The following is an 18,722-nucleotide window of genomic DNA, read 5'->3' as shown; positions in this document are numbered from 1 at the left end:
AGGTGTATTCCTTTCCGTAAAACAGTGAACTATTACTGAACTCCATCGGATAGTGGAACAAGTCCACGGCGGGGCCCTGATGGATACGAGGCTGAAGAAATTCAAGTATACTGAAACCTCCAAAACAAGGCCCAATACCTCCTCGGACCAGAGTGCTGCCAAGAGCCCAGCTAAAGCGACCCCGCCCTCACCTGCGCCGCGTGAGATGGATGTAGAAGTATTGAAATCAGAAATCCTTCTCTCTCGGAAAGCGGACATCTCAGCGGTGATAAAGTCAGAGCTGAAAAATACTCTCGCTGACGACTTCGAAATGCTCAAGAATGAGCTGAAGGAGGTGAAAACGGAGATAATAAATAACACTTTTATTTTATTTTTGTGTACGTTTGTTTTTTATGTTCTTGTGTCTTTGGGTTTCATATATGGTGCTCACCTCTCTGTATACACAATATGGCCAATATAAATAATACAAGAGGTTATGATGGTTGCCCTGTTAACTTCATAAGCTGCAATGTCAAATCACTTAATCATCCGGTGAAATTGAAAAAAGTATTCTCGCACTTAAAACAGCTCAGTGCAGATATTGCATTCTTACAAGAGAATATACGTGCTTGTGATAGTTCTGGCTTGGTTAGGGGATGGGCGGGCCAGGTGTATCAATCAAATTTTTGCTCAAAGGCTAGGGGTGTTGCTATTATGATAAGTAAAAAAGTACAGTTCACGGCATCTCATGTGCAATCTGACTCCGCAGGGCGATATGTCATTGTGGTAGGAAAATTATACTCGTTCCCAGTTATTTTAGCCTGTATTTATGCCCCGAACTGGGATGACTCTGCATTCTTCACAAATATTTTTTCTCATTTACCAGACCTATCATCACATCATCTTATGCTCGGTGGTGACATTAATTGTGTACTTTCTCCTCTTTTAGATAGGAGTATTTCTAAGAGGACATCCCTAACAAAGTCAGCTCACACTATTCAGCTCTTCCTGAAGACCTGTGGTGTAGCGGATGTGTGGCGGTTTCGTAACCCCCCCTCTAGGGCGTACTCATACTTTTCCCCGGTGCATAAGACGTATTCACGTATTGATTACTTTTTCCTGGATAAAAGATTTCTGCATCTCACGAAAGAGTGTGATTACGGGGCTATGGTCATCTCGGATCATGGTCCCTTAATCATGAAAATGTACAGTCCTGATACACAATCTACATAGTTTAATCCTCTGCTTCTGTCAGAAGATTAATTTACTAAGTTCATATCATCTGAAATTAAAGTGTTTCTCGACATCAACCAAACCCCAGGGATGTCGTCAACTACTGTTTGGGAGTCGCTAAAGGCATATTTAAGGGGTCAAATTATTTCATACTGTGCAAATAAAAGAAGGGTTAACACTGAACGTATTAAAAAACTATCAGATGAGATATTAGGGTTAGACAGGTTGCATGGTTATTCCCCCTCAGCAGATGTAATTAAAAAACGCTTGTCATTACAGACAGAGTTTGATCTCCTGTCTACCAGACATGCTGAATACCTTATTTTCAAATCAAGACATGGTCATTATGAACATGGGGAAAAGTCCGGCCGAGCACTTGCTCACCAGTTGCGCCAAAGAACTGCTAATCAAACAATTCCTGAAATTAATGATAAATGTGGTCTAAAATGCTCAGATAATGAGAAGATAAATTCCTGTTTCAGAAAATTCAACCAATTATTATATACTTCAGATGGACCCAACAATCCTGTTCTCCTAGAAGACTTTTTTAGATTCCTAAAAATGCCTTCTGTAATTGTAGAATTCTCAGCTGAACTAGAAAGGGATCTCTCAGTTAAGGAGATAGTGTCAGCAATCGGTGCCTTGCAAAGTGGCAAATCTCCAGGGCCAGATGGCTTCTCAACCGAATTTTTCAAAAAGTTTTCTGAGGAGTTATCTCCTCTGTTATTGTTAGTATATCAAGAATCTTTAGCCAACAACCCTTTGCCCCCAACCACGCGTCAAGCAGTAATCTCTCTATTAATTAAAAAGGATAAAAATCCCCTCAATTGCGGTTCGTACCGCCCTATTTCGTTGCTGAATACAGATGCAAAGATTCTTGCCAAGATTTTGGCGCGTCGTCTTGAAGATATTATCCCCTCTATTATTTTGTCTGATCAGACAGGATTTATAAAAAATCGTTATTCATTTTTCAATATCAGGCGTCTATTTAATATCCTATATTGTCCCACTCCACATGATCCTGGCAATATTGAAGTGATGTTATCCCTCGACGCTGAAAAAGCGTTCGATAGGGTCGAGTGGGACTATCTTTTCAAGACTTTAGAAGCGTTTCATTTTGGCCATAAATTCATCTCGTGGATCAGACTCCTATACACACTCCCAGTGGCTGCGATTCGCACCAATAATAACTTATCCACCTACTTTGAACTGAAGCGGGGCACGAGGCAGGGGTGTCCTCTTTCACCACTTTTGTTTGCCGTTGAAATTGAGCCACTCGCATTAGCCCTGAAGCAGTGCCCCACCATCAAGGGGATACAGCGGGCGGGTTCAGAGCATAAAGTGTCACTTTATGCAGATGACATGTTATTATTCATATCGGATTATCCTGAATTATCGAGTCTACTCACAAAGTTTGGAAAAATATCTGGCTATAAAGTCAATTTTCAGAAAAGTGAACTTATGCCTCTCTCTTCTGTAGATAGATCATATCTTGGGTCAACCCCTTTTAAATTTAGTCATAAAAAATTTTTATATTTAGGTATATGGGTCACACATAACCACAAGGATCTTTTTAAGGCTAATTATCATCCCCTCTTAAGCACCCTTAAACAAGACCAGCGTTGGGACCCTCTGCCTCTCTCCTTAGGAGGGAGGATCAATACGATTAAGATGAATATTCTCCCTAAGTTTTTATATTTGTTTCAATATCTTCCTCTCTATCTAACAAAATCTTTTTTTTCCAGTTTAAACAGTCAGATTACATCCTTTATATGGCATAAAAGGCAGCCCAGGATTAATAAAAATATATAACAGAGGCCCCGTGCAATGGGTGGTATGGCTTCCAAATTTTATGTATTATCATTGGGCTGCTAATATAAGAGCACTGCTGTATTGGTTGAGAAATTATTTCACGGATGTCAATAGTACTGATTGGATGGTGCTAGAGAGGGCATCCATTGGATCTACCTCCCCAGCAGCTTTATTATGTTCCAAACTACCTTTAAAACAGCCTATCTCAGCCTTCACCAATAATCCAGTTGTTATCCATTCAGTTAAAACAAGGAATCAGTTCAAAAGGACCTTTAATCTCACTGATCTCTCACTTGATGCACCATTGATAAAGAATCATATGTTTGTCCCATCAATGATGGATGAAGCTTTTAGTGTTTGGGCAGGAAATGGGATAGGTACATAATCTCTCCTCTACATTAGGAATAGATTTGCCAGCTTTATACAATTGCAACAGAAGTATGGTCTAAATCGCATTTCTTCAGCTTAAAGGTTTTGTGGCCTCTAACTCAGACTGTTTTCCTTTGAGGCCTTCTGAATCTCTGCTTGAAACAATTTTAAAATGTAAAGTTAACATAAAACAAGTAATAGGCAGAATTTATACAATGCTCAATATGTATAACTTGAATAGTCTCGATTGCCTTAGAATTAAATGGGAAACAGACCTAAATGAAACTATTTCAGAAGAAACCTGGCAAAGAATTATACAGCGTATCTATTCTTCCTCTATATGCCTCAGACATGCTGTGGTTCAGTTTAAAATAGTGCACCGTCTTCACTGGACCAAGGATAGATTGTCTAGAATTGAAACGAGTATTGATCCTACTAGTGATCGGTGCAGACAGGCTCCTGCCACACTATTACACAAGTTTTGGTTGTGCCCTAAGCTGCATAATTTTTGGCAGTCCATCTTTGAGGCATTCTCTGAAATATCTGGAAGAACAATACAACCATCTCCTTTGATTTCATTGTTTGGTGTGGCTCCGGTATTGCCACCTTTTCTGGGCGCCACCTAAATATGATGGCCTTCTGCTCTTTGTTGGCTAGGAGGCTTATTCTTTTCAAATGGAAAGATGCTCTCCCCCCAACATATGGCCAATGGATTAGGGAGGTTATGAGTTATGTTCACTTAGAAAAAATTAGATACACTGTAAGAGGATCCACTAGAAAATTCTATACAATCTGGCAACCTTTTATCTCCTTTGTAGAAGGCACGGCAGCTATCAACATGTCTATGTAACCCAATTGTGTGTGCAATGCATATATGTATTATTTTTTTTTTATTATTTATTGATGATGTCATTTTATTTTATTTAGATATTTGAATTATATATGTATGAATCTGCAGACTCATATCTGAGTATGTCTGGTTGCATGGTCATTTGTTGGGGTCCAGTACATGTGGGTGGGGGGCATTGGGGAGCTGTTTGGGTTGTTTGTATTTACAGGAACTAGACTTGACTATTTCATGTGAATATTGTTTGTCTTTTGTTTGTTATCTTTGAAAATAAAAGAGACCTTGATCAAAAAAAAAGCAGATCGCGGAGACATTTTTATCGTCCATGATCAAAAATCGTAATATCGCACTGTAAGGTCCAGACACTCGGCCCAAGGAAGGTATCCGGTGCTGGATGAAGGTTTCCTGCGTGTTCTGTCTTTCAGCGCGTAGAGTTATTCATTTTAGGTTAAACTCAAATCTGACTCCATTTTATTATTTAATCTGACTCCATTTTAGTATGACCTCGAATTTAGGTTGAAATGCAAATTGGTTGTATGCCTTTTTAATTAATATTCTTCTGACATTTGATTATTCTAGTTAACTCTATTTTTATATTAACTCATTCATTCGGGTGCTCATGTTGCTAACAAGGATACAATGTAATCTACTAGAGTCAGTAATTACAGAGTAAGACAGAATAGAATCAAAATGTAACAATTTATTTACAGTCAGGTAGATATGTATTTTGCCAATTACATATCCAATTGAAACACATCAAATCATATCAATACAAAACATCAAATTCTCAAAGATGAATCTAAAAGTAAAATATGCACACCTGACCTTAGAAAATACATAGTATGAAGTGAAGAGACACACAACACACTACGGGCTTTCTGGCTACAGAAATCGCCCTGATCCTCTTGCTGCAATCATTTAAATACCTCAGACCAAGACAAACATCCCCCGAGATGAAGACAGAAACTAACGATTGGAATTTGCATTACCTCAGGTCCCAAGCCTGGGTGGTTTTACAACTCAATGGGAACAGGGGGTAATTTACATGGAGGGCCCCAGGAAAGGACACTCCCATCACAGTAATCAAGATATCTCTTGACTCTTCAGATCTGTATTATCTTCTAATCTACTTTTGTGAGAGTGAGACCATTGTACCAGTTGCACTGAGACATTTCCAATGATACTAGACATGAGTGTTAGATCACTTGCATTGATATTTTCATGTAATCATTTTGAGCAGACTGAGTAGAAAGAAGAATGGGTGAAGGGATTTAAAATGAAACAAATGGCCAGAAGGGGAGGAGGTCTCCTGCTCCTCCACTCTGTGGGGTGTCTTGAAGATGCCTGTGTATGTTTGTATTGTCTGTTTCTCAGGAGATCAAAGTATCTCAGGTTCTTTCGTCCTTACAGCACACCCCTACCCTACCCGCTAACGGATTTTTAGCGTTGGACCTCAAAGGGGCATAATTGAGAGGTTTAGAGGAATGTGCTCCTCCTGAACCTGTTCAGCAATCCATAAAAAATGCCTTCATTATTAATTTCTACAAACAATACACAAGATCTGCAATGCTTTAATCAAAACAATCTACTCTGAAAGAAATAAGAACATTTTACAGTGATTTCTGGTGTACAAGTCTTTTTAACAGAACTTGTATTGCTATTGTTACGGCCTAAGCCTTCTGAGTGTTGAATCTGTATTTGTTTGTTAGTGATCTAATTAGTCTTTTCTCTTCTGAGTGTTAGGCTCCGCCCCTGCACACCTGTGTCCTGTTTCTCTGATGGCTCAACTAGAGCATATAAGAGAAGGGTGAACCAGAATGAAGCATGCAGCAGTAAATTCCATTCAGCGGTGAATGTGGTGCGCATCATGATGTCCAGCCTCCGAAGAAAGCTGTGTTCTATTTGATGTTTATTTGGTTTGATCTATTTGTAAGTGTCTGTTAAGTATATTCTTTGACTTTGGTATAGTTTAATTGTTATTGTTACATGTAGAGAGTTGAGGTGAATGAGAGATGTGAGATTGAGTAATCATTTATTAGTCCAAAAATAAATGGTTAAATTGCTGTTGGCCTCATGTCTCCTCTTATGTTGTGGACCCCTTTCTCAACGAGCACTTTATAACAGGGGTTCGTAACAAATTTACCATATTCATATTTATCATTTTTATATTTTCACTGCTGGATAAGATCTGATGTACCTGTTTTCTTCAGGCTGCTCTTTCCATACTCCAGATACTTCTGCAACCACTCGATGCACTCAGTGTTGAAGTAACGTTTGTCTCTCTCAAGAAGAGCTCCGATATTGTTCCACTTCTGAACAGTGATGAATCCTTGCTGCACTGGAGAAATCCATCTCATCTCCTTCAGATCCAGAGACAGAAAGTCCTCTCCATCATATCCATACTGGTAGAATGCATTTATTTCTCCAGTCTGATCATCCCAATCACAGCCGTACATTTGCTGGAACGTGTGCACACCTGATGAAGAGAGAGATTGAGTTTATGAATAATCAATGAATACAGTTATAATAAAACCATCAGTCAGTCAGAAAAATGTTTAGCTCAGAATCAAACAAATCTGACTGTGAACATATTTTAGTTTTTTGGCCTCCATTCTAAATAAAAAAAAGAATGTATTGATATTTGAGTTGTGAGTTTACTGACTAAATTTATTATGATAAGATAACAGGAAGAGGTGCTGAAAAAGAAAACAAAGACAATAAACAGACAACATGATTTCTATTGTGACATCTACACCGCTTACACACACACATCAAACTGTACTGTACTAGTGTAGTGAGTCTGATTTCATCACTCACTCACTGAACGATGACTTATTTACTGCATCAACTTAGAACCAGAATTGTTCAATTTCATTTAATTGTAAAAAAAAAATTACTAAACCACTGAACCACAACAGATATAAATCAGTGAACCAAACAGAAGGAGAGCAAGACGACACACAGACAGTCAATATCAGACCATTGACATCACTGAGTGTGCATCACAAACAATCACTGCTCATCACTAAAGAAAGCACTTTTACACTAAAGTGCTTTTAAAAGCTTAATTTAAAAAGTCTGAAAGTGATGTCCTTCAGACAGATTGCTGTGTGGTTGCTAGGGCATTTACTATAATGTTCTGGGTGGTTGCTAGGCAATTGCTAGGGTACACTGGATGGTTACTAGGGTTTTCTGGATGGGTCCTAAAAAGCTGCTAGGGTATTCAGGGTTATTGATAGGTGAATATCATATCATATTTTGAGAGAATTTCATTCGACTAATGAATATGTATGCAATAATTATAATCAATTTCTTTTCATTTAAACTAATAAATAGTTTAGTCTAATATTTTAATCTCATCTCTGCTCACACATTTCACTTCTTCTCCTCTGTTTCTAAAGCAGAACCAGTTCTGTTCTGCTGTTTGACCACCTTTTGCCAAAACTGAAACATACAATGTCTGAGTAATAAATATGACTAAATTGTAAAAGTGTCTCAATGTGAAATATTAAAATATAGATGGTATTCTTGGCTTTATTAACTCATCTCATTCTTCTCATTTATATAATGGTTTAGCTCTTTGAGCTTATGGACACAGGAACGTTCATGATATGTGTGCAGCTTAATGGAAATCCTCTGCTCAGAACAAATATCACTACCTTACTGTACAATAAACAAGACATAAGTAAACATTTCTTAATAAACATCTATAATACTGATAAAATAAAAATAAAAGATATTGTAAATAGTAGTTGTACTTCTAACACTATATCATTAGTCAAATAAATAGTCAAAACTAATAGTCATTTGTGGAAGTAGGTTTTTTTTACCAGTTTACCTGTTGTCTGGTTGAAGCGTTCCTTTGCTACTTGGATGTTGTTTTTGAAGCTCCGATGGTAGGTAATATCAGTCTGAGTCTGACTGTCCCAGTAATCTTCTCCTTCACTCTGTCTGATCCACTCAGTCTTTGACACAGCCTTCATTATCTTGCTGTCAAAGTACATAAACTGCTGATCATCAACCCGACCAACCACAGTGAGCTCTGGGAGGTCACGGACTCCAGACACACCAGTGTAGAAGTATCTCAGAGAGTGTGTTCCTGTGGACAGAGATAGAAATCGAGATAATTTTTATCATAATCTCAATAAGACATCTCCACATTAAGTCTGTTCAAAATTCACACTTTAAGAGCTACATCAACACTGAAATTCACAATTAGGATACACTCTTAAAACTAAAGGTGCTTCAAAAGTTTCTTCAAGCAATGCCATAGAAGAACCATTTTTGGTTCCACTATTCAGTCAAAGGTTCTTTAAATAACCATCTCTTTCTTACCTTTTTATCATCTGAAGAACTTTCTTTCACCACAAAGAACATTTTGTGAAACACAAAGATTCTTCAGATGTTAAAGGTGCTTTATGGAACTATTTAGACAAAAAGGCTCTTCTATGGCATCGTGAAACACCTTTATTTTTAAGAGTGTAAAGGTGCATCTCAATAAATAATAATGTTGTGCAAAAGTTCATTTATTTCAGTAATTTGACTCAAATTGTTAAACTTTACATTACATAAATTCAGTGCACACAGACTGAATTAGTTTAAGTCTTTGGTTCTTTTAATTGTGATGATTTTGGCTCACATTTAACAAAAACCCAGCAATTCAGTAGAGTGTAGCTCACTTAAAGCTATTATAACCATTCAGCATCCTCTGAATAAGTTTGGAGCTGACAAGTTTGTGTTCGAGGGTTCACTATGGCCATAGTGCAATTCCTATGTGGTACCTGGTCCCTAATGAATGAAGAATTGAAAGTATGGGATTTCCAGAATACTCAAATATCTACATTAATATCGGTGATCAGCTCTTGATATATATATATATATATATATTCATCAGCTGTGCTGAAGCATTTCTAGTTCTAATTTCTAGTTTTGGTTCTGAGTAGGCTATAATATAACACGAGACAGAAAGCAAATAACGCATCTGAACCCATAGAAGGAACACTTGTTGCATACTTTCGAGATCTAACGTTATATAACTGATCGAATAGCTATAGGCCTAATTTAAAAACTGCAAATGAAGAAAGCTAAAATAATGATTTGATGTGGGCTACATCTTTAATGCGTCATTTTCGATTCGTCTAATTCAACAACAAAAAAGAAAAAAAAAAGAAACTGTTGCAAGAATAAGCTTACTTTAGGACCTTGCCATGTTGGCCATAAAGTTTGCAGTCAAAATCTTCAAAAAAAAAAAAAAATGGTTTTCTTATAAATGGTTTAAATTTGCTATTTTTATTAGCTGATGTTATGGGGCTCATGTGAAACAATAATTTTAAAGTTGAACCAATAGTAAGTTTCGCAAGATGTTCGTCATCGGTCTCCGGGTAAAAAAAAGCGTTTCACAGGTTAAAAAATGAAAATGATCTGCATCCGGTCGGGATCGTTACGTCATGTCGCAATGCATTGTGGGAATCGCGGTACGGAAGTAGATGTACTGTATAGTAGGCAGTACGTAACGTTGGTCATTTGGTCATTAATTGTGGTTACTTTTTGGAAAATGGTTCAGTATTGCTGTATTGTGAACTGCTGTAAGCGGTCTCATGATCGACAATCCTGAACTTAATTTGCTTTTTGATATTTTTGTGCTGACTGCATTGTCCAGTTTGAACAACTTGTTTCAAAATAATAAAATAAACTGGAATGAACTTCAAAATAGGAAGTTAAGCATCTTGTTTTAGTGAATGGTGGGTTGTGTCTGAGGTGAATGTTCGTCAATATTATACCGAATTACAGAACTAACGTTACTGGAGGAAAACAGTGGATTATTGCACGTATGATAGGTGAGTAATTACTCCCAAAGTGTAACAAACCAGCATAGACAAGCTTCATATCTCGCAAAATCTGACAAGTGTTTTTGTGTGAACGTAATTATCAGGGAAACTGAGACTTTTTTTTTTTAATTAAGTAGCGTTGTTTGGCTTCATTATTAAGTTTGTCCGTATATGGTATAGGCAACTTTTTTTGTCACGTTCTATAACTTTTTCTGGAGAGCGGGCGGCTACGCGATTATCTTATTACTGTGCGTTCACACCACCGGCGTCGAGAGCGTCAAGGTGGCCGGAAGTCATTCATTTTCAATGTAAGCCGGCGTCGAGGAGCAGCGCGGCGCGACTTGGCCGCTGAGAGCGTCGAGGAGAGTTGAAATCAAGGCAACTTTATGGTAATGAGCTATGACGCGGTTGGGCAGCAACCAATCGGAACGTAGAAGTCAACCGCTTGAGAGGATTCCAGTAAATGCAGCTCCGACCACATTAGTGATGGGAAGTTCGGATCATTTTACCGACTCAAACTTTTTTGTCTCGTTCAGCAAAATGAACAAATCTTTTTTCGAGTCATTTCGTTCATTTTAGCAAAATGTAATTAAAATATTAAGTGCTACCTCCCCAACACATCTAGTACTTACACAAACGTTGATCACACTACAAACAATGCAAAACTAAAATGCTATAAGATACAGAAAAAAATTATTCATTCTTTATCTGGGTCTTCAGTCTGTGATTTGCTCATCTCACCTCTTATCTGACAAGAAGTCTTCGGGTTTAATTCATTCCTTAATCACGTGACGGACCCATACGCAAAACCAACGCAGTCTTGAGCCGGAAAGAGAACTGATTAGTTCATCTCATGAGTCTTTCGGGTCGAGTTTGACTCGTTCCTTAATCACGTGACAGCCCCATACGCAAAACTAACGCGGTCTTGAGCCGGAAAGAGAATTGATTAGTTCATCTCATGAGTCTTTCGGGTCTCGGGTCGAGTTTGACTCGTTCCTTAATCAAGTGACAGACCCATGCGCTATTTCTGACATTTCTGTCACTATGTTTTTGTTACTGTTTGTTGAGGATCTGTGGTTTGTTATTATTTTATAAATAAATAAAACCCTGTTACAAATAAAATATTGATTAATTTGTCTTCTTGACTGTCTATCGGTAAATAAACACTAGGCTATATAATAATATAATAATCCAAGCTTACAATAAAAATTATTTATAGACTAGTTTGTTCATTTTTACTCCAATTTTGAGTTTGCTGGTATAATAATTGCCTAACTTTCCTAGGCAGACTTGACATATTGGTGTAATATATATATAAGAAGATTGCTCAAAAAAGGACATAATGACATACATTCAAAGAAAATAACATTTTGAATTTGAATTATTAATGTTAGTTTAAGACATTAAGGTTATGATAACTTCAGCTTTAACAGTTTTAAACCAGCTCAGAGTGAGGAGTTTCAGATCCTGGTGCACTGCCAGTGCAGGGGCCATGTTTTGGGAAGACTTTGAAGAGAGGGTAGCAAGTTTGAGGCCTTCTGCTACCTCTTCTAAGACCTCAGATGCTATGATGGAGATGCGGGCCAACCTTGCAGAGCCACTCTTACCCCGCACATCAGACCATCTGGCCTGGTGGAGGAGATATTCACCAGTATACAAATCCCTTTCTGAAGTCACGAAGACAAGACTTTGCATTGTGGCCACATCCGTGCCATCTGAATTTTTTTTTTTCTAAAACTGGGCAGATTATCTCAGATACTCACAGACTCAGCCCATCCAAGGTCAGGGAGCTTGTTTTTTTTTTTTTTTTATTAAAATGCAAACATGCCTTAAAGCAAGTCCTAAAAATATAGCCATAGTGTGTTATTTATTTTAAAGCTTATTTATTTTTATTTATTTAGAAAAAGACTAGCTTGTTGTGCAATATTTTTTTTTGTTGTTGTGATTTTAGCTTTAGTATCTCTTAATTTTCATTTATTTTTTATTCAAATGGTTTAAAATTATTTTGGGAATAGTTATCTTCTTTGATATAAAGTTTTTATTTTAAATTTATTTATTTTAAAACGCATTCATTTAAAATTATTATGTGGTTAAGGTTATTAGACCCTGTGGCTTTATTATCTTTTAATTTTAATTTCATTTTTAATTATTTACATTTTTATTATTTTAATTTATTTTGGAATAGTTGTCCTCTTTGTTACAAAGCTTTTCTGGAACAAAAATGAACAATAAACAACAATTCAAAAGTATGTACACAGTATTTTTAATGTTTATAAAGTGTCATATGTTACAAAAGTATGGTTTACACAGACAATCTGATTTAATAACTGCACAACTAAATAAAAACAAACAAACAAACAGACAGAAAAAAAGATCAACATTTTAAGCATAACCAACTCTTTATTTCCACATTCAGTGTGATGGAAAAGTACCATCATGACAGAAATTAAAAGCAACAATTTGAAACCAGAAATGCATCACGTAACTGTAAGAGTAAATAATAATAATAATAATAATAATAATAATAATAAATAAGTAGCCTAGTACGCACCCATTTGTAAGGAAAGTAGTAAATGAACTAATTACTCTAGCCAATCTTGTCACATCACGGGACAAAAGAACGAAAAACCCGAAGAACCGAAAGATGAACTATTCAATTCTCTGCATTCTTTTACTGTCAATGGTTTTAGCGTATGGGTCTGTCATGTGATTAAGGAATGACTCGACCCGAAGACTCATGAGATGAACTAATCAATTCTCTTTCCGGCTCATATTGCATTGGGTTTAGCATATTGGGCTGTCACGTGATTGAGGAATGAGTCAAAAACCCGATAGACCCGAACTATGAACTAATCAATTCTCTTTCCGGCTCAAGACTGCATTGACTGACAGGTGAATGGGCTAGGTGCACAAGATGGCACCGGTGAGCTTCAGCGACGTGAGTGTGTGCGTACTTATTTCCGGTCTTGTGACGCTCGCATTGACTGTAAGGGAAACTTACAAACGAAACTTGGCTAGATGTATATAATTTATGATATTCAAATTTAACAGTCGATAGTGGTACATCAAAAACATGGGGAAACATCATCCCTATATTTTGCGTACCTCTGTGTGGAAATTCATCAAGATACAACGCGGATATTGCTTTATTCTTCTGTTGATTATGCGGATCAGCGTCAGTTCAGGTCCACAGGGATTTCTTCTTTCAAACACAAACCTCTCAAATATGCAATACTTTTCATTTTCGAAGAGCTGGTTTTGTTCTGTTATGTAAGATAAATGTTTCTGACTGTCAAACGACGCACAGAGATTTCTGATAAAGCATGTTTTATTAACTTTATTTGATAACATAATTTATAACTAACTGTACAATTAAACGTAATATAATTATGGTAGGTTTGCCTTAAATAAAAAGATCACTGTTTGTATTCATGTGTGATTTTATCTGTTTATTTGTTTTGTGAAAGATCTGCAGCATAAATCATTATCTGTCTATGAGCAGCCATGTATCTATTGTTATTGTTTTGCATTAATTATCAGATTAAACCGATATTAAAATTAGTCACATATTTTTTACTGTGTAAAATAATAAAATATGTTGTGAAAATAACGATGAAACAGACTGATCTATGTGTACAATTGAGAAATGGATACTTCTGAAGATAAATCGCAGCCCACATCTCACGAGGTAAATATTTAATATAAATAATAATAATAATAATAATAATAATAATAATAATGCAAACATTTTCGAGAAATAAGTAATTTGTACATTTACATATTTGGTAAGATAAAATACATTATATAGCTGTGTATACACACCATGAGTTCAACTTTCATTTCGTGAACAGTAGTGTATAAACCAGACCCAAACATACACAAGTAACAAATCCACTGGCTCAGTTAACATTTGTAGTAAAGTGATAATAGCAGTTTATATCTTATTTGCATATGAAGTGATATTACAAGTCCTGTAAACATATAGAAGGTAATATTTGGACTTCTCCGGTTCTCTGCACTGACTTTAAGCACAACCGGGAATATCTCATAGACAGTAAAAGAAATGGACACAGCGACCCCATTGGAACTCAATTGAGACAAATGAAGCCCAGTTTTAGCGTTTTTTAGCACTTCCCTTTCTGACGCGCAGACTCAAACGAAGCTTGACGACGTCAGCAACCTGTCTGACAGATGTAAATCTTCTAGTAGCTGTGAATGCAAACTGCCATCGTTAATCTTGCAGAGACGGCGAGCTTGAGCGGGGAGTTCTTTGTCGTGAGTGAGCAGGAGTAAGTATTCTGATTAATTATTTTGTATAGTATTTTAAAATGTAACGCCAGTACGCCATATTAAGTTAATTGCCTGCGAGCTTTTCCTCCTGTCTGTACGGTAATGTGACAGAGAGCCGAGTGGTTATGACGCAATCGTTAGCCTATTTTTTACAAAAACTGTTTATACGGGGCCATAATGTAACATAGAAGGTAATGGAGCCCTTTATACATTTTCGTGTATCTTTAGAAATAAATAATGGACAAACAGAGTCTTTAAACGCCTCAGATGTAAAGTTATTCGCTGTCAAAGTGACGCCAAAATGAATGGGAGTCAATGGGAATGCTAACGCAAGTGAAGTTCTGCTAAAAGATGGCAGCCCCCACCCGACTTCAACTTCCGGTCGAGTTCCTTGCCCCTTGGAATATCTACGCACACACTCGCAAGACCGGAAATCCAAGATGGCGGAGATATGTAACTAGCCCATTACTACTACTAGAACAGAACCTAATAGAATAATGCGCATGCGCGAATGAACGAATCACTCCCCGAGACGACTCGTTCTTCCCGAGTCACATTAAATATTCGTTCAAAATGAACGAATCGTTCAAGAACTATCTTTCTACAGCGTCGTGAGCAGAGCGGCCAGATCGATTTTTGACGCTCTCGACGCCGGCGGTGTGAACGCACAGTTACAAATCGGCTTTGCGTTGCCTCTAAAATGGATGCCATTACCCACAATGCACCATTCCATAACGTCTACGCCCGAGCTCTAGCATGCGGAAGAGTAACATTAAAACACATCAAACCAACAAACAATCTTTTTTTCTTTTTTGTTAAATTAAACCACAACTTATCAAATAAGTATTTTTGTTTGTTTTGTTAGACCTCACGTGAAACAACACAGCTATTTTTTCGAAAGGCTAAAGAACAAAATGTGTCTTCAAAAGATTTAAATAATAACGAATAGGCTCTGTTCAACGTACAAGAATAAAGAATATAAACGTGTATCATGCGTCAAAAGAAATATTTCTGAGAAAAGACATTTGACTGGCTGTGGGCTTTTCATATAACGTTAGTTGACGGATTTAAAATAAAAAAATATCAATATAATACAGTGGCACAACATATTTTAGAAGAAAGCATAGCTTACACTGGCCCTACTGTAAAATTAACAAAGCATAGTCTACTCACCAGCACAGACGAGATGAACTCCGACCAACAGGAGCCCTAAAACGAGCTGCATGCTTACATTTTCTTCAGAAGGAGCTCTTTTTAGATTTTAAATAATATTCATAGCTAAATAAATGACTTGAAATGTTCAAGTTTATTCCAAACGTCGCTCTCAGTTGTTGTCTTTGAACTAAAATGTCTCAGTCTCCGCATTTCCAGCCAGTACAGATTCTGGACAAGGTGCAGCGTCACAAGTTACTAGGCGGAAATACCTTCACTGTGCTGATCACTGAAGGAACAAAATACTGAACGAAGTGAACAGGAATATGGATACGCCTTCTTTGTACTCTGTTTGTTCTGCCATTTTTACCAAATAGCAAGATAGCTAAATAAAGGAATTTCATATCGTCAAGCAACTTGAACTACACTGTAAAAATGATTTTTAATAGTTGTTTTACAAGCCTATAAAATACTTTTTTAGGTTATTTAAGTTATTTTCCATATTAGATTTTCTGAATAGTTTTCAAATAATTAAATGTATTACTCGTAGTTTCTTTATAAATCATTGTGAAATTTGTGTTTGACCTAGAGCAGGGAAGTCTCCTCTTTATATTTCGTAAACTCAACGTTACAGATAGACCAAGGTGGTCACTCCAGCTGAGGCAGTTCGTTTTGTCCAACTATAGGCTTACCAATTTACATATCCCAAGCTTTATTCTTTAAATAGGGCCACAAGTGCAGAGAAATAAAACAGGAAAGAGTTCTCTACTGTTATGTCACTATAATTAGGTGACATAAATATACCTGTTATGGTTACTATCATTATAAAATCACATCTTGGCATTTTCTTAAAGAAAAAAACTTTGCCATGTATATGGCGTTGGTGGTAATATATCTGAAGTTTTCTGAAGTTATGAATATAACATCCATATACCTATAGTAATAATGTGTTCGACAATGGAATACAAAATGGTTAAATTAACAATTAAACTGATTAAAAAGAAGAAGATGATTATTTTGTGCCTGCAACTGACAGCAGCAATCTAACAGCCGTCAGCCAAATAGATAGAGAGTGGGACTTGCGTGTAACCCAGAAAAGTACCAGCAGGAATTGTAGTTGGAAGGACTAAATGAACAGTCCTCTCTTCCATCTTAAGTAAACACGACTAAGGTGCTCTTCACTGTCAGAAACAGGGGTACAGCAGTCCATTTCTGTCCCCCAAGGTACAATCTATACTAGCGTACCCCATAGGGCTTATTATTGGACCTTAAGGTTCATGTATTTACCTTTTTGAGGGTCATAAAGGTACATATACAGGGAACTGGTGTTCTGGTGTTCAGGGCACACGCAGAGACGCGTCTCAAAGTCTTCTTGCTTTTGTACCGACAACAAATACATACAAAATATGTCAAAATACCCGTCTTGGACAGTGTGTTCGAAAAAGTATGTGGTTATGTCTTAAGTGAAAGTAAAGAGTTGTAAATAAATGGGATGTGTATCATTATAATGGATGCACTGTCTCTTATGACCGCGTCTAATTTACTAGCTCTGCTGTCAGTGTCTTTAATGTATGAAAATGAAAGTTAATCACTCACTGCTCTTGATTGAATTACTTTGTAGTTTTAACAAGAATTTATCCACAGTCAATCCAAAAATCAGAAAGAATTGTTTTACTAGTGGGTGCAGGCCACTAGTTCATTTATGTAAGTGAGTATGGCAAAATAGTGATCTGTGAAATATTATACCCAAAAATTCTTCATAGGCTACCAGTGAAATTGATTTAAAAAAATAATAATTAGGGACCTGACCATGTTTTGCTTAAGTGTTTCTTTCTTTAATTGCTAATGCAACCTTTTCATACCACAGACTGAACCAAATTAAGCATTGCTTGCTTGGTAACTGTTCAACAAAGTATTGATAGTTGTGTAAATATTGTCATACTGACAGTTGTTTGAAGTTTCGGTTGATTCCATTACATATCTTTTTATCAAAGTTATCCGACATTATCAAGATGAATTTGTTCTGACACAGTTTAACCCTGAGTTATTGTCATATTATTATTTTACAGTGAAGACTATGCAGTGCTATTTTAAATTAACAAAAACAAACTTAAAAAAAATGTAAACACTGTGTAAATAGCACAAATAAATAAATAGAATAAACATACAGTACAAATTAAACAATTTTAAACAGGGTCCACTGTACAACCTGCACCAGGGCCCCTCTAACCCCAGCTACAAGACAGAGCAATGCACTGTGTGTACTGTAAGAAATAGAACAAGGCATGTGGTTTAAAAGATGGCAAGTAAAACAAAAAGCACATCTGTATGCAATACTGTTTCATTATTGTTCATTATTATCCAGTAATTACTATAAATCATGTTTTGCACCAGTAACTGAAAAAGTTATTAGCGCAAGAGCCACCAGTGGAAAAAGTTAGTGTAGTTCCCTGATATATGTCCCCAAGCCTATGCCAAGGGTACAAAAGCTGTACCCTTGAGGTTACAGCCCCAGTGACAAGCCATTGTACCCCTACACTGTAAAACCCGACAAGTTAACTCAACTCAAATCGTTTGAGTAAACTGATTGCCTTGACTGTAATACCCGACAAGTAAACTTTACTCAAACGGTTTGAGTAAACAGATATCCTTAAGTTATGTTAACTCAAACCGTTTGAGGAAACCGATTGCCTTAAACCATTTAAGTTGAAAAAACTAACAGTTATGAGTACTCTGAACTTAATTCAGTTGAGTTCACTGAAAGAAGATATACATTGCAATTAAGTGATTAACCGAGTGATAATTGAGCTTTAGTGATGAACACCTGCTGTTAACAAACAGAATCACTGAAGAAAAGAGAGAAAGGAACAACAGCTGACTTCAGACACAGACTTACTCAAACCTGACAAGTTATGTTAACTCAAACCGTTTGAGGAAACTGATTGCCTTAAACCGTTTAAGTTGAAAAAACTAACAGTTATGAGTACTCTGAACTTAATTCAGTTGAGTTCACTGAAAGATGTACATTGCAATTAAGTAATTAAGTGATTAACTAAGTGCTGATTGAGAATTAGTGATGAACAGCTGCTGTTAACAAACAGAATCACTGAACAAAAGAGAAACACAAGAACTACTACAACTGACTTCAGACACAGACTTAGATGAAATCAACTGAAATAAAATACATGAAATCTCTCAAGATCTGATTAAAC

General features: G+C 36.6%; 1 protein-coding gene across 2 annotated transcripts in view; it reads right to left on the bottom strand.

The window, feature by feature from the left end:
* LOC127979720 (H-2 class I histocompatibility antigen, Q9 alpha chain) overlaps positions 1–15,762 on the bottom strand; it is a 93,037-nt gene extending 77,275 nt beyond the window's left edge. The window contains exons 1-3 of one of the 2 annotated variants that reach the window (XM_052585341.1): positions 15,532–15,762; positions 8,079–8,339; positions 6,438–6,716 (exon numbers count right to left, since the gene is read on the bottom strand). In XM_052585341.1, the coding sequence (XP_052441301.1) occupies positions 6,438–6,716; positions 8,079–8,339; positions 15,532–15,583 (592 nt within the window). In that variant the 5' untranslated portion in view covers positions 15,584–15,762. The remainder of the gene's footprint in view (positions 1–6,437; positions 6,717–8,078; positions 8,340–15,531) is intronic. The other variant, XM_052585344.1, reaches the window with a different exon arrangement.
* Between the last annotated feature and the right edge of the window lie 2,960 nt (positions 15,763–18,722).

The sequence above is a fragment of the Carassius gibelio genome, chromosome B19, assembly GCF_023724105.1.
Source record: "Carassius gibelio isolate Cgi1373 ecotype wild population from Czech Republic chromosome B19, carGib1.2-hapl.c, whole genome shotgun sequence".
Lineage (NCBI taxonomy): Eukaryota > Metazoa > Chordata > Actinopteri > Cypriniformes > Cyprinidae > Carassius > Carassius gibelio.
This window is presented reverse-complemented; position numbering and strand designations above follow the sequence as displayed.